We start from the raw sequence: 24,375 nt of genomic DNA, 5'->3' as shown, positions 1-24,375 counted from the left end.
ACATGACATGTTTTACACACATATACACATGACAAAACACATATAAACAGGGGGCACACACACATATATACACATGACAAGACACACACACATATATACACACAGGGAAGACACACACATATACACATTACACTTACCTGATATCCAGCAGCAGGTCCAGGTCAGGCAGGGGATACATCATGGCAGTGGATGGAGCTGTCTCCTCTGTGCAGCTGGCCGGGCTGGGCTGGTGGGCGGGGCTTCTCCTGTCAGCTCTGCCCGGGCCTGCACCTCCAGGGAGAGCAGCCACAAGTTTGAATGTGGCTCTCCCGCTCCTCCTCCTTCCCCTGGCTCCTCCGGGCTGCCTCTGCACTAGTGACACAGAAAGCGCTAGTAAGCGCTTCCTATGTCAAAGCAGCGCCGCACAGGACGTCCTGCACGGCGCTGTCAACAATGGTACTTGCGTCTGAATGATGCAACTACTATTGTAAGGCCTCTTCCACACTAGCGTTGCGTTTCACGTCAGGGTGCAATGCGTGAAAAACTGACGTTTTTGGCTGCGTTTTTGTTCCATTTTTCCTTGGAGTAATTAGCGTTTTTGCGTTTTTCACGCGGTGTTGTTAGCGGTTTTTTTGCGTTTTCGGCGCATTTTTCACGCACGAGTCAATGGGAGAATCGAGCATTTTTCAAAGGGACCATGGTTTTGGATTAAAATGGGTTATTTAATTGAAAAATAATGTCTTCTGATAAGTTGCAAACATCTGCGATCTATTCTTCACTGTTCCCCGTGTATATTATCTCCCGACAAGTTAGCAGATGTGAAGAACAGTGAAGAATAGAATAAAAACAGTGAACACAGTGAACACAGGATCATTTAAGAGAAAAACACAGTGCAGAACACAGTGCAGAATAGATTACAGATGTTCGGCACATCTGCTTACTTGTCGGGAGATACGCGCGGAACGGTGCGCCCAAAATAGCATGTGAAGAACAATATATATGTGTGTGAAGAACAAATTGCAGATGTTTAAATACATCTGCAATGTGTTCTTCACAGGTTTCAATTTTTAAAAATGCATTAAAATATAAATAAAGCCTATAAAAATTTGGTATCCCCGTGACTAACCCTAAAGGGAAAGGTTATTTGGGACGCACATTTCACTTCACTTTATTTTTACATTTTTTTTTCCAGCTCCTCAGTACACGGCCAGTCCATTAAAAAGTGTTGGACTTTTCGAAAAAGGGCTGTGGTGGAAAGGGGTTAATGATATATGAATTCTTTTACTTTTTGTATTCAATAAAGATTACTTCTATGGGAATTTTTACAAATTCCCTTTCATTGGTTGGTCCTGTATTACAGGTACAACCTTTCTTTTACTCAAAGCATATGAAATAACTGCGAAGCAGAGCAAGAGAGTCCAGAAGAAAACAAGATAAAAGACAAGTAATAAAACAATAGTGGAGTAGATTTAATTGTTTACATGTTTAACATGCAGGATACAATATATACCCCACTATAGGACCACCATGAACACAAGGCAACGCAGGGACGGCCTGACAGATTTGACCAAGTTGTACCGGGGGCCATATTGGTGCCTCTAAAAATGCCCAAGATATAGTAAGATGTCTGAGCCTCTCAACAATTCAGCTGGGCAATAGATTAAGACTGAGGCGACATGCGCCAGTCATGATAAGTTCCAACCATTTGTCCTCAAGCTGGGTTTATAAAACAAATTTTGTTTTGATTCCATTTAATCGCTGTCAGAGTCATCACTGTCACTGTCCTCTTCATCTTCTTGCTCCACCTCTTTTTCCTTACTTTCTTCTCGGTCTTCCTTTAAATCCGCAAAAAAGTCATCAGCTCCTCCAAATGCTTTCTTACTCAACGCTGTAAGCTGCCGGTTCTTCTTCCGCTTCCGGTAGACATCCACTACAATAGAGCCAATGTTTGACGCATCCCAGAACTTGACTTTTTGGTCATGGGCACAGCTGGCCAAGAATCTGCCATCTCTGGACTTTGCCAATTGTTCTATGGGTTCTCCAGGATGCTGACCCACTGTACCAATGACTCTATTGGGCAAAATGCTTACGGCCCTATAAAATGAAAGGTTATTAAGCATCATGTTTTTTTAATTCTTCAGAACAGAAACAAATTGCATTCACAGTCTTACACAGAAACCTGAAGTAGAACAAAGCTCTCCATTGAAGGTTACTATCCATTTTTTGTTCAATTTCATTAGGTTGAAAAACATGGCTGCTTTCTTCTAAAAACTGTGCCACACCTGACCATGGTTTGTGCAGGTATTGCAGCTCATATAGAATGCATAGAAATTAATGGAGCTTACACCACTACACACTACCCATGGTCAGGTGTGGAGCTTTTTTTGGAATAAAACTGTCATTGTTTCCAACCTCAGGAGAACCCCTTTAACCCTTTCATGAACAGGGTCATTGGTACCCGAAATTGGTGCCAGTTAAATTTTTTGCAGTTCTGATGTCTTTCACCACAATTTTTACTTAATTTTTTTATGACATGTGAGTCTTTAACATAATAGGATACTATCACTTAACCACCAGTGTGAAACAGAGAATAGGTAAACGGAATATTAAAACCTTAACCACTGACCTGATAATGCCGTCCATGGACCCTGTGCACACTATGCTATCAGTGATTGGTAGCATACAGTCAATGGACTCAGCCTTGATGGCAAAACGATCACTTGTTGCCCCAAATCCATTCCAGTTGAACAGATATATTGTCCCCTCACTTGAGCCACACGCCACCTTTCTGCCCCTCTAAAGAAAGTGAAAGATTAATTAGATGTAAAATAACATCTATGTTTCTTCACCTCACCACTTGCGTACACATTGGATGATGATGATTAAGCAACATACACCAGTTCTAATCACTTACATCATTTTCTGTCATCATTGTGCCTCAATCTAATATCCTGGATTCCATACACTAGGGCAGTGGTGGCGAACCTTTGGCACGGGTGCCAGAGGTGGCACTCAGAGCCCTCTCTTTGGGCACCCAGGCCATTGCCCAGCAAAAGGTAGCCTCTTCTCCGGACCCATGATTCATCCTGTTAAGGGGACTTTAGAGGGAAACTATAATAACAATCCAAATTTCTCCTTCTATCTCTTGTATTAGTGTCATCAGGGCGCCAATACATTTGAAACCTGTGAATTACTTTAAATTGGCATTTGGCACTCTGTGAAAAATATGTGGCTTTTGCTTGTAGTTTTGGCACTCAGTGCCTAAAAGGTTCGCCAACACTGCACTAGGGTCTATGTCAGTGATGGCGAACCTTTTATAGACCAAGTGCCCAAACTACAACCAAAACCCACTTATTTACCCTGATGTGCCATTTTAAGCAGTAACTTATTGCTACCTGTTCTTCCACTTCTTTAATTGTATCGGCTGCCTGAGGCCACCAATACAGTTGAAAGAAGGTGGGCAAATTCAGACTCTCATTGTAGCTTCTCTCCAGGGTCTCTTTGTTTAGGAAGAATGGTTGGTCCAGCAGGAGGACCTCCAAAGATAATGCAGTTCTTTCAACACCTTCTCAATTTTCAAGCAGTTCCAAATGAAGTGTTGCTGTAAAATATTGCTGAGCACAGCATCTCATAAATTGCCTAGGACTGCAGGAAGATTTACTGGATTTGTTCCTGTTTGGTGAACTCAGTCCTGGGCTGATGGCCTGAGTGCCCACAGAAAGGGCTCTGAGTGCCACCTCTGGCACTAGTGCCATAGGTTCGCCATCACTGGTCTATGTCACAAGAGGTCAGGTGACTTTAAAATTTCTTTTAAGCCTTACATATTTTATTATACAATTGCAACCATTTAATATATACTATATATATTACCGTACACTTGCTGGAAAAGTAAAATAAATGATGTTATTACTAGTTTCTCCCCATTTTCACAGCATGAGGTGCACTATTGCCATGTAGCATTTGGAACAAGATACAATAAATATATGTATTGCATCATGGGATAAAGAAAAAACTTTGCCGATGTGAACCAGCCCCGTGCTGCAAGCAAATCATGGTCAGCTCACATGGGAATAAGGGAGGAAGAAAAGCTGTGATAAGATAATAAACACTCGGGACTTGCAACCTTCCAACATAAGCTCAAAGCAGTTTGCTGGCAGGGAGCCAATTAATACAAAAAAAGCTTTGTAAAAAACTTAAAAAAAAAAAAAGGCTCTGTCATTAGATGAAAGTGTAAAATCCTGATGACCGATTTCCTTCGAGGTGTCTGGAAAAAAAAACTGTGCATGGCCCACCTTCATTATAGATATAGATGTCAGATCTCCGTTTTGGTATTCTGAAAGCAACTCAAACTTCCGTCTCTTTATGTTGAAAACACCCATGGTTCCATCTCCACTAAAGAAAATAGAAAATGTCAGAAAATGTCCCATTAATAACCCACGTCAGTGCTCCCGAGTAGGAAACAGCAAGTACCTGGCTGTAAGGAGCATCTTTTTGTTTTGGTCAATGACCATGTCACTTATGTATTCTTCGTGATTCTTCATCTCCATGAAAGCTGTGCCTCTTCGAAGGTCCCACACTTTCAACATCCCACTGTCATCACCAGTGGCAAAGAGGTTCTCATCTATCAAGAGCAGTCTATTCAGGGCAGATCTGAAAATAGAAGGAACATTTATTAAAATAAAAAAAAAAGTCTTCTTTGTTGTATATCCAGCACAAAGAGCAGACCTGGAACTTCACGTTTAGATCGAATAACTACAGCTGCTGTGAGAAGCTGTGGGTGTGGGGGATGTCAGACCTCACACCATTTTGATAATGACGACGTACCCCAAGAATAGGTCATCAATAGCCAACAATGATCTGCCAGCTCATAACTCATGCACACTAGTGACTTGGTACTATAACAATGCATACACTGTAGTTCTTTATCGCTAACAGACAGGCATGCATGGGTTATATACACCCCGCAAATGTGCACTGGCTGCAGCTGACAAATTTTCACAGCTGTGTTTATTTGTATACCTGGCAGGGCCTGGCATAGATATAGACGCTGCACAGGACCCCGCCGGATACATCAAGGGGCCAGAGCCATTGATGTATCCAACTGCGTTGGAGCAGCGGCGGGGCATGTGTGCCGGTGTTTGATAAATAACCCCCTTAGTTACTGGAACAGTATAGGTATAAGTTACCTTTACAGAATTAAACAGTTTTATGCAGACAAAACCTTTTATTTTAGACACTTTTATCCTTACTCATGGGCTTTGGTGATTCGTTTCACTAGTTTTCCCTCCTCCACATTAAGGATGTGAATAGACTTGTCTTTGGATACTGTAAAAAGCTCTGAAAGATAAAATATAGAAGCAATATGATAAAATATAGAAGCAATAGTGAAATATCACATGAAATGGCCCCGGAATAAATGAATACAGAAAAAAATGTGACTTTCTCATTATGTGACTTGCAGTCTTCATTCTACATCTGATCTGTTGTCAGGGCTGATGAGCGGAGATCTAGCTGCTGTAGCTCTGTTCCCGCTCTCTTGTAGTCCAGCCACATCAACAGAGCTTTTAGAGGGGTATTCCCACGAGGACAAGATTCTGAACCCCTTAACATCTGCGGGTGTTCAGAGAGGGCTCACGAGATGAGCCCTATCCATAAACGCTGAGTGTTTCGCATCAAAGACCCATCGGTAGCACCAATCGCAGGTGCCGCTATCTTGGCTTCAATACCAACCAACCCTCCGGCATGACTTCATTGGGAACAACAATCTGTTGCTATGTAAGAACCGAGGCTGTATAGCATCCGATCATTTGTTACAATGTTCCAGTGGCACATTGTAATGCATGATCAGTAAAATCCCTATATACTACCACACTGTAGTATGGCAGCATCTGGTAGGATCCGTGAGATAAACTAGGGTTAAAGTACCCTAGGGTGAAAACATAAAAATTCATATCCCCACATTCCCTAGAACTCATAAGGCCGTGCAGTCCTCAAAATTGTAGCATTGGTAATCTCATCTTGAACAATATTACACCACCCACAGCTCCGAAGGCTGAAGTATTAAAAAGTTATTAGCGCCAGAACATGGCAAAATGAAGAATTTATTTTTTTGTAGATTTAAATTTTTGTAAATGTATGAAAACATTTTAAAACCTATACAAATTTGTTATCCCCGTGACCGTACCGACACAAAGAATAAAGAAGACCTCTTATTTGGGGCCCACAGTGAAAGCTAAAATCCAACCCCACAAGAAAATGGCGCAAATGCCCATTTTCACAAATTTCACTGCATTTGGAATTTTTTTTTATCACTTCCCAGTACACAGCATGTGATATTAAATACTATCACTATGAAGTGCACTTTGTTACATAGAAAACAAGCCTCATACAGCTTTTTACATGGAAAAATAAAAGTTAGATTTTTGAAGGTGGGGAGTGAAAAATGAAAATGCAAAAAAACAAAAATTACCTGGTTGTTGATTTGTTAAATATTCTCAGCATAACAAAATAATAACAGTCAATTAGAGAATGTGTTAACAAAAATATAGCATTTCACAGATATAATTCCAACCCGTTTATCGATCCTGGTGTTTACAATTTTGGTTGTCCCTGGATACATCCATAAATCTTCTTACACCTACCTACACCGGGGCTCCCGTCCTGTGCCATCTCTAGTGCCACGCGTCTGTTTATTTACAAAGGCAGGGCACTGACATGTCGGGCACAGCATTAGATTCAATACTGTAGCCGGTGACTGGAGGTTGTCGGAGCAGAGCATGTATGGATAAGGCAGACAGTGACCGTTGAGGCTTTTTAATAACTTTGCATGATCTTATATAATGGCATTTAGAATTTCCCTCAACAAATGCAGTTTCTTACGCTGGCCATCACTGGAAAAAGCAACATCTCGACACGACTTCAGGTGATGTCCAGAAGACCAAAGTTCTTTGTTCTCATACTCTACACAAGAATATGAATACCTGTAACAAAAAAAAAAAAAAAACACAATCACACAATTTCAGCAATGATGGTGTCCTTGGACATTATGATATTGGGGATGTGAATATTAAACTAAGTTAAAGATTAAGGCACTATATTAGTTAAGCGGACAAGTAGAGAAATTTGGGACACTAAACCATCGGTCAGCGAGGGCCTGTGGTTTAATATTCCCATATCTGGATGACTGGGTTTTTTAAAGGGGTTTTCCCATGAACTAAAGTTAGGCCCTATCCACAGGATAGGGCCTCACTTGCTGATCAGTGGGGGTCTCAGTGCAGAGACCCCCACAGATCACGAGAAAGAGAGGTCCATCAGATTAATGGAGCAGATGGACGCGCTTGACCGTTCTGCGCCGTTAATCTCTATGGAGCGGACAGAAATCTAGGACTGCAGCAATTTCCGTCAGCTTCATAGAGATTAATGGAGCAGAACGGTCATGCCCGGCCGTCTGCTCCATTAATCTGACAGAGCACTGATGGACCCCTCGTTCTCACGATCTGTGGGGATCTCAGCCCAGAGAGCCCAACTGATCACAGGATAGGGCCTAAATTTAGTTAGTGGGAAAACCCCTTTAATCTAGTAATTCCTTTTGAGGTTCTTTAAAGGGGTATTCCCATCTGGGCATTTACATTTAATTGAATTCATCTTCCATATGTAAACATTTCATTGGATGTTATTAAAAAAAATGTTCCTGTGTGAAGATAATTTCTCATAAATGTAGCCATTCTGTCACTTAGAAACAAGATAGCTTCCTCGGATATGACCACCCTAAACTCTGGCAGCAGTGGTCAGACATGCGCTATTGAGTTCTGCCTGACCTCCTGGATTCAGAATTCATTAACACAGGACGGCTGCCGGATCTGTAGTAACTCCCAGACATTTCACATACAAAAACCTTTTGTTTCTTTGTGCAATCCCTCCAGGAGAGGTGGTCGTATCCGAGAAAGCCATCTCGTTTCTAAGGGACCATATCACTACATTTATGAGAAATTATCTTCACACAGGAAAAAAATTTTTAATAACATCTAATTGAAGAAATGTTTACATATGGCAAATGGATCCAATTAAATGTAAATGCCCAGATGGGAATACCCCTTTAAGAGACACATGTTAGATTTAGGGGTAATGATCAGTGGCAAAATATGTTATAATTATACCCAATGAGAAGAAATGCCGAATCACTCTGCAATGGAGAGAATAATAACTTACACAAACACGTCTCCATCCACATCTCCAGCAGCCAGGATGTCCCGACTGGGGTGAAATGCAATGGTGTTCACACCAGCCTCAAATGACATGTCCATCGGAGTGTCCCTCACCCGGGGTTCTGCAGGGCCTGGGGTATCATCAAGCTCTTCAGACTCCAGCTGGAAAAGTACATAGCACACAGACATTTGGTTAAAAAGAAAGTGCATCAAAAGCAAAAGTCACTGCACCTAAAATGATCATTCTTTATAGCTTACTGATATTTATATTACAGGATCAGAAACATATTTATAAAATGTATTTATATGTAATATATATGAGTGTGTGCTCTACATGTGCCCCATGAGGTCATAAAAGACTCCTGGGGGACATTTTCACATCTTTTCTTTTTTCTTTTTTAAATTCTGGTTTTCACCTGTAACTGGGGCATCTGCAAGAGCCCCAGCTATAGCGGGAAATCAACCAAAACAAAACAAAGGTAAGAGCTCAAGTATAAGAATGAATTTAAGATCAAACTGATCCCAACCATAGTGATAATGAAATGCATATGGGCCAGTCATGCCGCCTTATCAAAATGTGATGGTGTACACGAGCAACATAGACTAACCTCCAGATGCATTATATCTAGTAGATTTTACTGCAGGGGAAAGGCAATATTACTTTTCACCCTTATGAACAGATGGGAAACAATACATTAAATGTTTCCATCAAATCAACCGTTTTTTTGTTTATGATTCTGACCTGCTCGCCTTCTTCATGGTTTGTATCCAGGTCTTTACTCAGTGGAGCAGTCTACAAAAAAAATGGGGGAAGAAAAAAGATACTATGAATACAGTGATTAAGAGATAAAGGGTTATTGTATAGATTTCCTAAAAGGGAAGGCATTACCAGAGAAATACCTATGCTTTAATCAGGTTTTAAAGAGGTTTGCCAACGAAAGAAAATTCTCATATTTCTATCCCGTAGTGAAGTTTACGCAATAAAGATCATTTTAACGCCTTACTTTACAATTTTACTCAGTTTTATTGCGAATTTAGCTCCTATCACTAAGTGATGGTCAGTGTAAGATTCCAGGGTGTGGCTGGGGACTCTCTAAGCAGACACTTTATGAACCCTGTAGTGCTATGAGATGCTGTGTGCTGTCAGATGTGGTTAGATTATCAGGATCCAGGTTTATATACACTTTCATTTACCTTCTGAACATTGTACTAGTATCTGACAAATAGAAAGAGAGATAAGACAGATAAGATATGAGATTCATGAGATGCATATTAAACACAATGCTACTGTCAGCGCTGCTACATCTCTGATCTGCCACTACACACTATCACATCTACTCTGCCTTCCTCCCCCAGATAAAGAATTTATCTGCAAGTAGCTTTCCTCTCGTTGCTGCTGTTTGCCGGCAGAAAGTGAGTGTCTGTGTATCAGTGTGAGCTCGTCCTGGAATGTAGTGGGGGATGGGCCGCAGCAGGGAGCAGAGAGGTGAGAACGGCTTAGCTCCACAGAATCAGGCAGGATGGCTGCCGACCCTAAAGTCAGAAGATTCATGGTCGGAACTGGAGAAAATGAAATCGCATACACCAGGACCGATAGAGACCGGTTGGAATTATATCTGTGAAATGCTTTATTTTTGTTTATAACATTAAATTAGAGAATGTGTTATCTTGTTATCCTCAGTACATATAATAAACTTGTCTTTGTGGGAATACCCCTTTAAACATATTTTTTTATGGAATTTTGATTAAGATTTAAAAAATATGTTAAGTATGTGAAGTCTCCTCATGTAGATCACAAATAGGACAGATATGACATTAATACAGTATCATAATAGAGAACATTGGGAAAGAGGCAGATGTCCATCAAGTCCAACCCATAAGATTCAACAAATGTTTTTCCCTATAACGCGTGATATTCTTGCTCTCCAGAAAGTCATCCAGGCCTCTCTTGAACATGTACATAGAGTCCGCCATAACAACCTCCTGCGGCAGAGAGTTCCACAGTCTCACTGCTCGTACAGTAAAGAACCTTTGTCTATGGTGATGGTAGAATCGCCTCTCCTCTAGGCGTAGAGGATGCCCCCTGGTCACAGGCCGAGGTATAAAAAGATCTTTGTACTGTCCGTTCAGGTATTTGTACATTGTAATGAGGTCTCCCCTCAGTCGTCTTTTTTCTAAACTGAATAATCCCAAATTTATTCAAAACTATGTTTCCTCTCTTGATACACCCCATAATTTTATTAGCAGCTGCCGGACAATAGTCACTTTTTACGACGTTCGTCGCGCGGTTCAATCATTAGTTACTTTTATTCTGGGGTTCGTAATTTTTGCGCATTTTATGTCTCTTTATATGTTATGGGACTTATGAGCATTTTCATTAATTTATTTTTTATTGAATAAGATTTTTTTTTTACACTTTTTTTTTTATTACTTCCACCATGGTTTGCTTCTGCCTCTGGCCTGTGCGTAGCAAAGCCGATTGGCTGTGTGACAGTTTCTCACATCACATATTTAAAAGAAAATCCTACAAAATGGAAAATGTAACTTTTAAGGTTTTCCAGCACCATGTCAGGTATAAGGGGGCGGGGCAGAAGATTAGTTTCTAAGCAGGTACATTTTTAACAGTTAGGTAGATGACATATATTGTGGTTCAGAAGACTGCTATGGAGCCCAGCCTTTCCTAGTTACGCCACTGCAACTAGGCACAGCTGTAATTGGCCAATCACCTCCATGCCTAGTGACTAGGGTGTAAATCTGCCCGATTGGCTAATGCATTGCTCCAAAATTACTTTTATTAATGTCTTTCCTGAGATCTAGTCAAGTAGGCGGGGGAGCTCAACCATGCATTCAAAATACCCTGGCTGCTCCCAACCATTTAGACGCCTAACACTGCTCTCTATTACTGTCCTTCTCAGCTTGATCCTCGCGCAGGCACTCTGTGTCTGTAATTTTGGCGCTGACCCTCCACATACCCAGTTAGCACCGGCCAGCATCCAGGGCGCACCATGAATGCACCATCCTTTGGCCAGGTACGCGCCAAACTAACAGGCACACTGCCTGCAGAAGGATCAAGCCAAGGAGGACAGACAAGTACAAGAAAGGGGCAGGGTTAAGAGTGTAAATGACTGGGAGCAGGCGGGGCAGCTTGACTGCATGCTTGAGCTCCCCGCCTCCTTGACTGGATCTCAGGAAAGACCGGGCATCAATAAGAGAATAAGAGCCATTTTTGGAGAAATGCTTCAGCACATGTATACTATAAAAATCCTAAAGCACAAGGGTTATTAGTCTATAAGATACTGTTAGTGGTTTGTGATGTGATATGACATGACATATCGGGTCTACTAATTTCTAGTAAACATACGGCCGATCCCCATGTAAGGGGTGCTTACAAATGGTCAACATTACCATTAATTTAGTGATGAGGAAGAAAAGCAAAAACTGAGCAGCACGTTAAATGCTTTAGAGAGTTGAGCACACGGAACATTAATAATGTAAAAGAATAAACTGGCCGCAGAGTGCGTTTTTTCCGTAAAGCTCCGTGCACACTTGTGCACATAAGGCCAAGCTCACACAGGGACAGAAGAGCTCGCTTCACCAGCCCAGCAACCCCCGACACCGTGTGGAACCCGTTCTCGTGCTTACCTCCATGGGCGCCGCCATGTTTAAGAAGTTCAAGACAGGGGACAGACAGCGCTCACATGCTCTGCAAGGAGCTTTGGGAGGGCGGGGATGTCAGGGTGTCACATGACCTCTCAATGGAAAAAGTGGGAGGGACTAAACTGCAGAAATACAATAGTTATTCAGAGTAGTGTTGTACGGTAGGTGTGAGTGATAACATTGCCATGTGTTTATCCTACGTACTGTGTTTCTATAACGAGACTGGCAAATCATCTGCATTGTGTGAGCGTGTATGATGTGATGTGTGCATCATCTGTACTGTATGTGTGTATGATGTGATATGTGCATCATCTGTACTGTATGTGTGTGTATGATGTGATGTGTGCATCCTCTGTACTGTATGTGTGTGTATGATGTGATGTGTGCACCCTCTGTACTGTATGTGTGTGTATGATGTGATGTATTCATCATCTGTACTGTATGTGTGTGTATGATGTGATGTGTGCATCCTCTGTACTGTATGTGTGTGTATGATGTGATATGTGCATCCTCTGTACTGTATGTGTGTGTATGATGTGATGTGTGCATCCTCTGTACTGTATGTGTGTGTATGATGTGATATGTGCATCATCTGTACTGTATGTGTGTGTGTATGATGTGATGTGTGCATCCTCTGTACTGCATGTGTGTGTATGATGTGATGTGTGTATCCTCTGTACTGTATGTGTGTGTATGATGTGATGTGTGCATCCTCTGTACTGCATGTGTGTGTATGATGTGATGTGTGCATCCTCTGTACTGCATGTGTGTGTATGATGTGATATGTGCATCATCTGTACTGTATGTGTGTGTATGATGTGATGTGTGAATCCTCTGTACTGTATGTGTGTGTATGATGTGATGTGTGCATCCTCTGTATGTGTGTGTATGATGTGATGTGTGCATCCTCTGTATGTGTGTGTATGATGTGATATGTGCATCATCTGTACTGTATGTGTGTATGATGTGATGTGTGCATCCTCTGTACTGTATGTGTGTGTGTGTGTGTGTGTGTGTGTGATGTGTGCATCCTCTGTACTGTACAGGGGATGCATAAATCACATTATACATACACATACACTACAGAGGATGCACACACCACACATACTGTACAGAGGATACACACATCACATCATACACTGCACATACAGTACAGAGGATGCACAAATCACATCATACACACACATACAGTACAGAGAATGCACAGTTCGATGGTGGATCTGATCCACTTGTATTATGTCTGTGTAAAGGATGAAGCACATTGAGCATACATGTGGAATAACAATAAAAGCAATGAAGAACAATATCACACTCAAGTCCCTAGGAATTTTATGATGTGAGCATGTGGCCCATTGCGTCAACTGGTCCAAGGTGCCATCCAAACTAATAGGGTGTGAACCATAGTTATGTTAAAAATTAAATATTTCAATGGTGGATGGTAAACTTAATTGTGGTACTCAGAGTCAGGCAGCTGCTAAATTATGACATGTATCAAAAGAGGAGTAGACCACTCATAGAATATTATGTACAGTTTTGGGCACCAGTGTATAATAAGGACATAGTAGAGCTGGAATGGGTGCAGAGGAGAGCAGCCAACATTATTAGGGATTAGATTTCTAAATTTTGGGGTTATTCATCTTAGAAAAAAGGGGAGAACTTATTACAAAGTTTAAATGGGCAGTGCAGGGGGTTTTCCAAAGATCCTTTTATACCTAGGCCTGTGACCAGGACAAAGGGGAATCCTCTGCTCCTAGAGGTGAGACGATTCTACCGTCGCCATAGACAAAGGTTCTTTACTGTGAGAGCAGTAAAACTATGGAACTCTCTGCCCTATGATATGGTGATGGCCAGGGCTGATTTTAGCATTTCTGCTGCCCGAGGCGAAAATTGAAAATGCTGCCCTTGGCGCCTGATGATGCTACCTCACACACAAGTCTGTCATTAGACACATTAATGACATCTAGTATCTAGTACATTACAGGTGCCAATCTGCTCCATCAGGAAGAGGACTTCTTTACGAGTTCTCCCAGCCATGGTTTATTTCTGCCGAATTTACAGTCAAAAGTCTATAGCTCCATGCAGCATATTTATAATGAAGTATGTTCCTAAATACACAACACGACTGAACACATTTTTCCCCAGATAAAACATCCTTTATATTTTCCCCCTAATAAATTATACTATCTACAGCACCCACAATTTATTATATATAGGTTTGTTCTTAAGTTGAATTTGTATGTAAGTCAGAACTGTATATTTTATAATTGTAGCTCCAGACAAATATTTTTGGTCTCTGTGACAACCGGGTTTTAAAAATGTTGGATTGTTATAAGAACCAGGATTAACAATAAAGCTGTTTTGCAGACACCTATAATAACTGTTATAGCTGTTTATTGTAGCCTAGGGCTAAAGTACAGTAAATTACCAAATCAAGAGGTCCGTTTGTAACTAGGGGTCGTATGTAAGTCAAGTCTTCTTAAGTATGGGACTGCCCGTATTCCACACCCCCTGAATTACAGCCCCCTGCTAATTTATATACAACCCTGATTAATATACAGTTTCCTCAATTTATTTACAACATACTGGCAAATTAAATCATATACAGTACTCCATAAAAGGCCACGCAGTTTAATTAAATAATATAAAGATCCCACATAGACCATATATAGAGCTAAGCCTGCCCTCCAGTATAAACAGCCTGCCCTCCCAGTATACACAGCCTGTACCCCCTGTATATACAGCCTGCCCTCCCAGTATACACAGCCTGTACCCCCTGTATACACAGCCTGCCCTCTCAGTATACACAGTCTGTCCCCCTGTATACACAGCCTGCACCCCCCAGTATACACAACCTGCTCCACAGTATAAACAGCCTGTCCCCCTGTATACACTGCCTGCTCCCCAGTGTACACAGCCTCCCCCCCCAGTATACACACCCTGCCTTCCCAGTATACACAGCCTCCAATAGTAATATATACACCCATAAAAATAATAAAGCTTATACTTACCTCCAGCAACAGCGCTTCCATACAGTTCCTAGTCCTCTTCTCCCACCTGCAGCCGCATTGTGACTAGTGACACAGACCAGCATGCGTGATGACGTCATCATGCACGCTGGCCTGTGTCCTGTATACTGTACTGCACCGCTCTGCCTATCAATTACTTTGGCACTTTACAATATAATAGATTTTTTAGGCAGTACAGACTAGTCAGTGTTTGGCAAGTCCATACTACCGCCGGCGATCCGCCGCCCCTAAAAGGGTCCGCGTTCATCCCCTTTCATGGCAGATGTGGCCCTGGTGATGGCTGATATTTGACTGGCTGGTGCATGAGAGGCCTGGATGCCTTTCATCTGAAAAAATATCACATGTTATGGGAAAAAAACGACATTTTTTTGAATCTTATGGGTTAGATTTGATGGACTTGTATCTTTTTGCAACCTTTCCAATCTATGATGCGCCAAAAACCCCTGTTAAATGCGTTGCAAAACAGAATTCGTCGGGAAACCTGGCGAAAATGCGGTTTGCGGACCCTTAGTAAATGAGCCCCTATGTGTCCCTAACCAACTTTACCTTCTACATTAGGGATCTGAACTTAACAAAAATGGCAGAATATGTGGAAAAGATTTAGTGGAATAAGCAGATATTTATTAACGGTACTTATAAAATCTATTTTAATAAATAATTACATTTGTGCAGTAAACATACATTCAGTCAATGCAAATATTAAATATGAAAAAAACTGCAAATAATAGTGCAAGAAATTGTCATTCCCCATGGCACTAGGACCCAGCATTAAAGGACAACTACAATGAGGAATCTAATATCAGAAGTAGATCTGATGGTAGATTCCTCCTGTCTGCCTCTGCTCTAATCTGTAATTGAATAATCCTAGAACATATCCTAATTTATTTAAAAAAAACTTTATTTTAGTAATAGGTAAATCAACTGCAGATAATTTACATATCTCTAAAATAAAGTTTTTAACAAGTTAGATTAGGTTCTAGGATTATTTAATTACAGATTAGAGCAGAGACGGACATGAGGAATCTGCCATCAGATCTACTTCTGATGGTAGATTGCTCCTCAGTGGCGTAACTAGAAGCTGATGGGCCCCAGTGCAAAGTCTGTGCCGGGCCCCCGATACTATATGTATGGTTTATAGTAATAGTCTTCTCATATGGGAAAGTGACTCCATAAGGGCTCCCTAAACCTCTTGGGCCCGGGTGCGACCGCAACCTCTGAACCCCCCTCAAGTTACACCCCTGGTGGGGGAAACCTCATGGTAGGTTTCCTTTAAAGTAACATGATAAAATAGTGAAAGTTATTATGTGACTAACCCAGCATACTGAAACACATTAGAAGCAATATATAATTAATAAAATAGTCTACTGGTAAATATGTTTTTTTTTTTTACATTATAAAATAGTTTCTAGATTCTACCGTTTTATTTCCATTTATACGCAATTTGAGTTTCCTGCCTCCATGCATTGAGATCTTGTTTTATTACTTTGGCAAATTTTGACAAAGCAGAATATTATAGACATACACAATAATATAGTTATGATACATATGATAGTAGTGAAGAGTTGTGTGTGGCATTCAAACAATGAGAGGTTGACATTATCGATCAGTTTACCTTTGAAAGATTCAGGAGAGTTACATGTGTACCCATCTGGCCACCCCTGAATTTCCAGACCAGAATTTGACAATTCCTTCATTTCTTTTGTCAAAGAGCAAGAACATGTGTATAGGATTCCATCGCCTTTAAAACTCCTTAGATGCTGAAATGTTTTTATTTGACTGACTTGTGAAAGCCTCAATGGATTCCCATCTATAGCTAAAGTTTCTAATAGAGGGATCTGGTCCATGAATGAAAGAGTAGAAAGTCTATTGTAGGACATATACAACTCTATAAGTTTGGGCAGAGAAATATTTAGAAATTCAATCTTGTTGTGACTTAGATCTAATACTTCACAAAGTGGTGGCAGCTTGATGGCCAATTGTTCCAAACCTGTAAAAGATAGATTTAGGTGACTTAAAGATGGCTGCCACTCACATGAAGAATATGATTTTTCAGAAAAGTCATTAAGACTCAAATCTAAGTGTCTCAGTTGGTTGTACCTGCTTACTGCTTGGCATATAGTGTCATAATGACTAAAATTATTGCTGCTTAGATTTAAGGTTTGGAGATTAGGGAAAGCGTCTTTACAAAACATGGAGGAGATATTGTTATCTGTCAGAAGGTTTTCTGATAACTCTAAAGTTGACAAGGACTTAAAGAGTGAACCGACATCACAAGGAACACCCTTTAATTGTGACTTCTTCACAGTCAGGCTTATCAGAATGGACATCCAGTTTCCAAACCTATAAAAGGTAGAATCTGTCTGGATTAATGGGTTTGAAGAAGTATTGATGAACTGAAGAGATAATATACGAGGAGGTGATGTCATTGTCATTTCAACAGATTGTCCAACAAAAGTTGTGTTTTCAAATGACAGAAGGTTAACAGGGACCTGGGATATTAAATTGATAAAAGCAGCCAAAAACTCCTCAGACAGTACCACATTGACAAAACTGATTTTAGTCAAAGGAACAGTTATCATGTTCAGTACAAAATTGATGTCCAGGTGATCAAATACTTGAGAGTCAATAAATGTGCCTCCATTAAATTCAATGCTTGAGGCTTGGACACATGAAATGATGGTTGAAATCTGGACAAAGTCATCGAGTACACAGAAGCATTGTCTGAGGTTTCTATCATATGAACAGCCTCCCTCTGTCTTGCGAACCTTCTGAGCAAACAGAAGAATGAATATAATTGTAGAGTAGATCTTTGTCTTCATCTGTAGGAGAAATATTAACACAAATATTAACATAATTAATGAAAAAATATTATAAAAACAATGAAAAAATATGATAAAAATATGATAATTGGGATTCCAATTTTAAACAGGCTCTCTACTTTGGGAACGAGAAGCTTGTCCCTTGTCTCCCTGCGTTGTGAGAAAAAATTATGATACCTACTCTAATCAACAATTACAATATTTAAAATACACTTTTGTATTAATATACTATTTAAATCAACCTTTTTGTATCTAAAATTATTTCATTAACATAGTTTGATGGTTGATGAGGTTTCATGTAGATAAATGTAAAGTTATGCACTTGGGCCAAGGAAACAAAAAGTATAATTATGTTCTAAACGGTCAATTACTTGGTAAAACTGGAGCTGAAAAGGACTTGGGGGTATTGGTGGATGGTAAACTTAATTATAGTGACCAGAGCCAGGCGGCTGCTGCGAAAGCAAATAAAATTATGGGATGTATCAAGAGAGGAATAGATTCTCATGATAAAGACATAGTTTTGCCCTTATACATATCCCTGGTCAGTAAAATAAACAAAATTTGGGATTATTTAGTTTAGATTGCAATGTACAAATACCTAAATGGTCTCTCCAAAGATCTTTTTATACCTAGGCCTGTGACCAGGACAAGGGGGCATCCTCTACGCCTAGAGGAGAGGCGATTCTACCATCACCATAGACAAAGGTTCTTTACTGTACGAGCTGTGAGACTATGGAACTCTCTGCCGCAGGAGGTTGTTATGGCCGACTCTATGTACATGTTCAAGAGAGGCCTGGATGACTTTCTGGAGAGAAAAAATATCACGGGTTATGGGGATAAAACATTTATTTAATTCTTGAAGGTTGGACTTGATGGACTTGCGTCTTTTTCCGGCCTTATATACTATGATACTATGATACACAAATTTGTGGCAAATGTAGCAACACACATAATATTGTTTACCTAGAAATCATTAATTTGTCCCCACAGGAACCAATATGGTAACATTCGCCTCATAGTTGCCATTATAGTAACAGTATCCTCACACAGTAGCCAATATAGTCACAGTGCTTGAAAATGGTACCCAACAGTCACAGTGCCCCCTCACAGAATCCATTATTCACATTGCCCCTAGACAGTAACCAATAATCAATCACAGCTATCAACAGGAGCCAGTATTCAATGCAACAGCCCCACACTAGCCAAAAGTCCCAGTGCCCCTAGTAGCCAGTATTCCCAGTGCTAACACCCAGTAGTCATTGTGTCTGAGCCCAATAACCAGCAGTCACAGTGATGTCTCCTATAGCCAGTAAAAACAGAGCTTGTCCCCAGTAGCCAGTAAACACAGTGCCTGCCACCAGTAAACAGTGCTTGCCCTAGTATCCCCATTGCCTGAACCCAGCAGTCTGAATTCTTACCAGCTGTCATCACATTGCACGTCCCTAGCATTTACAGTGCGCCAGTGGTCACAGTGATGCCCTAAATAGCCAGTAGTCACAGCGCATGCTCCCAGTAGTCATAGCACCTGCCCCTAGTAATCAGTAGTCACAATACTTGCCCCAATAGCTAGTGAACACTGAACCTGCCCCCAGTAGCCAGCAAACACAGAGCCTGCCACCAGAAGTAACAGCACTGACCCCCTGTAGCCAGAAGTCCCATTAGTCACAGAGCCTGTCCCCTCTATCCAGTAGGCACAGTGCCTGCCCCCAGTATTCTCAGTTCTTGCCCCAAGTAGCTAGTGAACACTGAGCCTACCCCCAGTAGCCAGCAAACACAGAACCTGCCACCATTAGTCACCACACCTGCCCCTTGTAGACAGAAGTCCCAGTAATCACAGGGCTTGCCCCCAGTAGACAGGCACAGGTGGTGTGTGCAAAAAAAGTAGAGGGAAAAAGGCTGATGAAGGAGGTTTCTATCTGGGGCAACCCCTGAGGTATATATGGGAATCCCTGGGTGATGGAGGATAGAGAACCCGTGATGGTGAAGCAGCCTGATCCAGGGATCACACAGAGGCACATTGTGCAAATCAACTCACGTTCTTTATTTGAGCTCTAACATCAACAGCAGCAAGTTAAGCAGAGCTGAAAAGCTGGTAGGAGATAACTGGAGGGGTTGCTGTACAGGAGCACAAAGGTGGGGGCTGAGAGCTGAGGAGTTTGCATCACAGATCATTCACGTGTTGTTTTTTGAACTGCATCCAAACCAAAGCCAAACCCTGGGGCTAAGCAGAGAATTCTGTTAGGGTGCAAGGTAAGGTAAGTATACACACAAATATATTGTAATGCAAATGGTCAGGGAAAGCAGAAAGACATATTTGCACTGCTGGTGTGATGGGCTTCTGCAACCTGTCTAAAGTACAAGACCGTACTATAAACAATATTACAGCCTTTTATATTATAAAGCCTTTTTATATTTTAAGTTTTAAATTTAGGGCTCCATAGAAATAAAATTATGGATATATTTTCAAAAGGAAATAATTTGAACAATCCAGTTTTTCCAGCCATATTAGCTAAATAGCAATAACCTCTGTAATACTTATCATCACTGACAACATTTAAGCGTGCATAATCACAAGATTCTTCCGCCAGCCCGCTTTTCCATTTTTATCTGGACCAAGATTTGGAGTTTACACTATTGCTCAAGTTCCTGGTCTTGAGGTGTTTGTTTAGTTGCAAAGAAGAATCAGGTTGAAAAACCGGCTGAGATTTAACTATATTAATCCTCCTTCGGTGATGAACGCCTACTTCAGTGACGAAATTTGTGTTGCATGTAGAATAGTGCAACCACAACACAAAAGGGTCCCGTGCGACACACATGTGGCTGGACCCTTCTTAAATACATGTGCAAAGAATGTACAAAGTCCACCAGAAAACTGGCGCACATTGTGCAAAAAAACACATAAAGGACTCCCAGACTATAAGAAATAAGATTCTCCGATGAGATGAAGATAGAACTTCAACAGTGACTCATGTTGGTGGCAGCATTATGCTATTGGGGGGGGGGGTCAGGAGCAGGGACAGGACAACTGCTTGTAATTGAAGTAAAGATGAATGCGGACAAGTACAGAGATATCCTGGATGAAAACCTCTTCCAGGGTGCTCTGGACCTCAGACTGGGCTGATGGTTCACCTTTCAACAAGACAATGGGGGGGGGGGGGATTTAACAATGTGTCTCAGGTTCCACCAGTCTCTATCTGAAAAACACAAGTTTTTTGCTGCGCCAGATTTATCACTGTCATAATGAATTCTGGTGCAGTATTAGACTGTCAGTTCCTACCTGCGGCGCACGGATGATTTTACCAAGCCACACCCTTTTCCGCAAGGCCACGATCCCTTAATCAGACAAGTCGGGAAAGTGCCAAAAAAAAGTCTAAAAGCCTTGATAACTATGGTGCAAGGCATTTTAGACAGTGTTTTTTGTGCAAAAACCACCAGATTTGTGGCGCCTTTATAAATCCCCCCCAATGACCCTCAGTACACAGCTAATATAACAAAGCCGAGGATTCAGAACAACTCTGTGACTATTCTTGACTGGTCCAGCCAAAGCCCTGACGTCAACCCAATTGAGCATTTTTGAAGAGACTTTTGCAAGGAAGAATGGCAGAGGATCCGGAAATCCAGGTGTGAAAAACTTGTTGCATCGTTCTCAAGAAGACTCATGGCTTCTACTCAATATTGAGCGAAGGGTCTGCATGCTTATGACCATGTGATATTTCAGTTTTTCTTGTTTAATACATAAATTAGCAAAAATACATCTAGGTGTACATTAATGAGCAAAAAAAGATCTTTTTTTGATCTAACCAATTGGCTACAATTAAACAGGGTGAAAAATGTAAAGGGGTCTGAATACTTTCCGTACCGACTGTAGGTATTGCAGTGCAGAGATAAAGTGACCTCCTGTTAGTGCCCCCTTGAGGCGCAAAGTACTTTTCTGTTTTTAATAAACTTTATTTTATTTTTTTTTAATTTATGTAAAAGGACCACCAATGCACAAACATTGCCCTCCCCTTTAAAACGAAAAATGTGAAATCACTATTTTATACTTCCGCACCCGTACCAACCCAGGCTAAAAATCCATATAAGTATTTATCCGGTACGGCAAAAAACTTTAAAGAGAAGAAGTAAAAAACAATGCCCATATTGACATTTTTTAATTAACCAACACACAAAAAATTATATGAAATGTGATTGAAAATCTTAATTACCTCCAAATGTAAAACATAAAATTACAGTGACAGGAAACTAAGAAAAAGTTGTAGTTTGTGGAAGACATTAAAGAAAAAAAAAATGAAAAATCGCCTGGGCTTTAACATGGAAAATGGTACAGAGGATAAGGGGTTAAAAGTTCTTGTTTTGATTAATTCTGTTGCACATTTTTAGTCCCCAACCATTTCTCAGTTATAGGTTACCAGAAGGGAAATGTTCTGTAATTCTTCTAATTGTCATCTTATAAGTAAGAATAAGATTCCTCCACATCCTCTGGAGAAGATATTTGCCCTGTCAGTTCTGTAACACAAGGAGGTGGACCGGCTACTCAGTACAACATGAAGCGTCTCATAAATCTATGGAATGTACTTACTTTCAGTCCTCGTTGTCAGAGACTCAGATTATGTTCTCCTTTCCTGTGCTGGGAGTGAGGCGCTGCATTTTGTCTCTCCGCCTTCTAGTACGTTGAACAGACACACCAAAAACCTCTGGCAAAGGAGAACAGACTTCCTTTTGAGACTCTCATATTGCGTAATAGTATTTCTAAAATGCACCATGAAAGTCATGAGCCGCTGTGTTTTTATAAGGTTCACTCCTCTTACTGAGCAATACCAGTCAGTGAGAAATGTATAAGCTGATGATAGCTATACACTAAAGAAGGCAAACTGGTCTTGGTGTCACATTGAAGAGCATAAATATTGAGAGTGTAAGGATGATTAGAAAATAACTTCCAACCCCCTTCTTATGTTCCCCCTTTTTATGTTACTCCTTCTTATGTTCCCCCTTCTTATGTCCCCCTTCTTATGTTCCCCCTTCTTATGTCCCCCCTTCTTATGTCCCCCTTCTTATGTTCCCCCTTCTTATGTCCCCCTTCTTATCTCCCCCTTCTTATGTCCCCCTTCTTATGTCCTCCTTTGTGCTTACTCTCTAGCAAACCCTTTCTCTCCACTTTCTATTCTTTACCTATCTGATGTCATAAAAACACAATTTGGTATCTCGTTCTACAGAATGTTGTCTCATTTTCTAGTGCTATTGGTGTCATCCTGCCCCAATATGCAATGTATCGCTGTCATGTTAGTGCCCTCCCACTGTTCTAAATCATTGTTACGATGCTGTTACTCAAAAAAACTCTGATAGGAAGAAAAGAACTTCCAGGTTTAGGAGGGCTATTGGGTCACTGTTGGCCCAAAGTTCGTCATCCTCGATCCTCCCACCTCTGACCCACAGCACTATGGTGCTGGCTTCCTGCAGTGAGCTTAAAGGAAACCTTCCATCCTTAAGGTAGATCTCATGGTAGGTTCACATTAATATCCTAAATCCTATACTATTTTTCCCTATAACGATTTCTAACCCAATCAACAGTTTATCTATCTAATAGGTTAATTTTCTAGAGAGGCTACTGGGGCGTAGAGTAGCCTCTCCAGGGAGCAGAAGCAGAGGCTATTACACGCCATTCTGCTGTCCCTGCCTACTTGCTTACAGCAAAGTTGAATCTGACGGTTTCCGGAGCTCTGCACATCGTCACTCGCACCCAGGGTAGCCATCAGGGGAGTTTAGTGTGACTGTGTTCAGGGGGCCCTGAGGAAGGGAAGTGGCCCCAAGTCACAGAAAACCTTCCTCCCTTCCCAGGTGCAGGGAACTCACTGTGCACACAGGGAGGGATCATCATTCTTGCCATGTGGGGGGGCCCACAAAATTTGCCAGGGTTTCCAAACTTCCTAGTGGTGACCTTGCTTGCGCTCTCTTCCCCTTTTTTTCGAAACCACCCCTCTTGTCCCACCCGCAAGCATACTATAATATCAACCTTAATGTCCCCCACATAGTATTAGGCCCCCTTACTGTGGACAACCATAATCCTACTGTAGCCTCATGTCCTCCAGCCTCCTCCTGTTTCCTCCTATCCTCCACCCTCCTCCTGTGGCCCCCTGTCCTTCAGCATCCTCCTGTGGCCTCCTGTCTTCCATCCTCCTCCTTGTAGCCTCCTGTCCTCCAGTGTGGCCTCCTATACCTGTGGCCCCCTGTCCTCCAGCATCCTCCTGTGACCCCCTTGTCCTTTAGCCTCCTCCTACAGCCCCCTATCCTCCAGCCTCCTCCTGCAGCCTTCTGTCCTCCAGCCTCCCCTTATTGTGGCCTACTGTCCTCTAGCCTCCTGTCCTTCAGCCTCCTCCTGCAGCTTACTCTTATTGTGCCTCCTGTCCTGCAGACTCCTCCTGAGTGCTCCTGTCCTCCAGCCTCCTCCTACGGCCTCCTGTCCTCCTGGATGCTCCTGCGGCGTCCTGTCTTCCAGCCTCCTCCTGTGGTCTTCTGTCCTCCAGCCTCCTCCTGCAGCATTCTGTACACCGGCCTCCTCCTGCAGCCTCTTATCCTCCAACCTCCTACTTGTAGCCTCCTTTCCTCCAGCCTCCTCCTTGTAGCCTTCTGTCCTCCAGTGTAACCTCCTTTACCTGTGGCCTCCTGTTCTTTAGCCTCCTCTTATTGTGGCCT

At 41.6% G+C, this 24,375-nt stretch overlaps 2 protein-coding genes across 3 annotated transcripts; both read right to left on the bottom strand.

Annotated features, from left to right (window-relative positions):
- Positions 1–1,424: 1,424 nt before the first annotated feature.
- WDR55 (WD repeat domain 55) lies at positions 1,425–11,929 on the bottom strand. Of its 2 annotated transcripts, none has more exons than XM_072145760.1 (9): positions 11,826–11,929; positions 8,926–8,976; positions 8,188–8,345; positions 6,859–6,959; positions 5,229–5,316; positions 4,450–4,629; positions 4,272–4,371; positions 2,606–2,775; positions 1,425–2,073 (listed from the first exon to the last, which is right to left on the bottom strand). In XM_072145760.1, the coding sequence occupies exons 1-9, from the start codon at positions 11,841–11,843 to the stop codon at positions 1,731–1,733; spliced, it is 1,209 nt and encodes a 402-aa protein (XP_072001861.1). In that variant the 5' UTR covers positions 11,844–11,929; the 3' UTR covers positions 1,425–1,730. The 2 variants fall into 2 exon arrangements, with proteins under 2 accessions (XP_072001861.1, XP_072001862.1); XM_072145761.1 differs by lacking the exon at positions 11,826–11,929 and adding an exon at positions 11,754–11,777.
- A 3,536-nt stretch (positions 11,930–15,465) lies between these two features.
- CD14 (CD14 molecule) lies at positions 15,466–22,614 on the bottom strand. Its single transcript, XM_072150620.1, has 2 exons — positions 22,265–22,614; positions 15,466–17,685 (listed from the first exon to the last, which is right to left on the bottom strand). Exon 2 carries the CDS (start codon positions 17,683–17,685, stop codon positions 16,297–16,299), a length of 1,389 nt encoding a protein of 462 aa, XP_072006721.1. The 5' UTR covers positions 22,265–22,614; the 3' UTR covers positions 15,466–16,296.
- Positions 22,615–24,375: the final 1,761 nt, after the last annotated feature.

Source organism: Engystomops pustulosus, chromosome 4 (genome assembly GCF_040894005.1).
Source record: "Engystomops pustulosus chromosome 4, aEngPut4.maternal, whole genome shotgun sequence".
Taxonomy (NCBI): domain Eukaryota; kingdom Metazoa; phylum Chordata; class Amphibia; order Anura; family Leptodactylidae; genus Engystomops; species Engystomops pustulosus.
The sequence above is the reverse complement of the archived record's forward strand: the minus strand, read 5'-3'. Positions and strand labels throughout refer to the sequence as shown.

Coding starts and splice junctions, on each gene's coding strand:
- CD14 (XM_072150620.1), bottom strand. CDS start 17,685: ATGAAGACAAAGATCTACTCTACAATTATATTCATTCTTCTGTTTGCT.
- WDR55 (XM_072145760.1), bottom strand. Junction 4,372..4,449: donor AAGATGCTCCTTACAGCCAG/GTACTTGCTGTT, acceptor TATTTTCTTTAG/TGGAGATGGAACCATGGGTG. Junction 2,074..2,605: donor TCCATGGACGGCATTATCAG/GTCAGTGGTTAA, acceptor TTCATTTTATAG/GGCCGTAAGCATTTTGCCCA.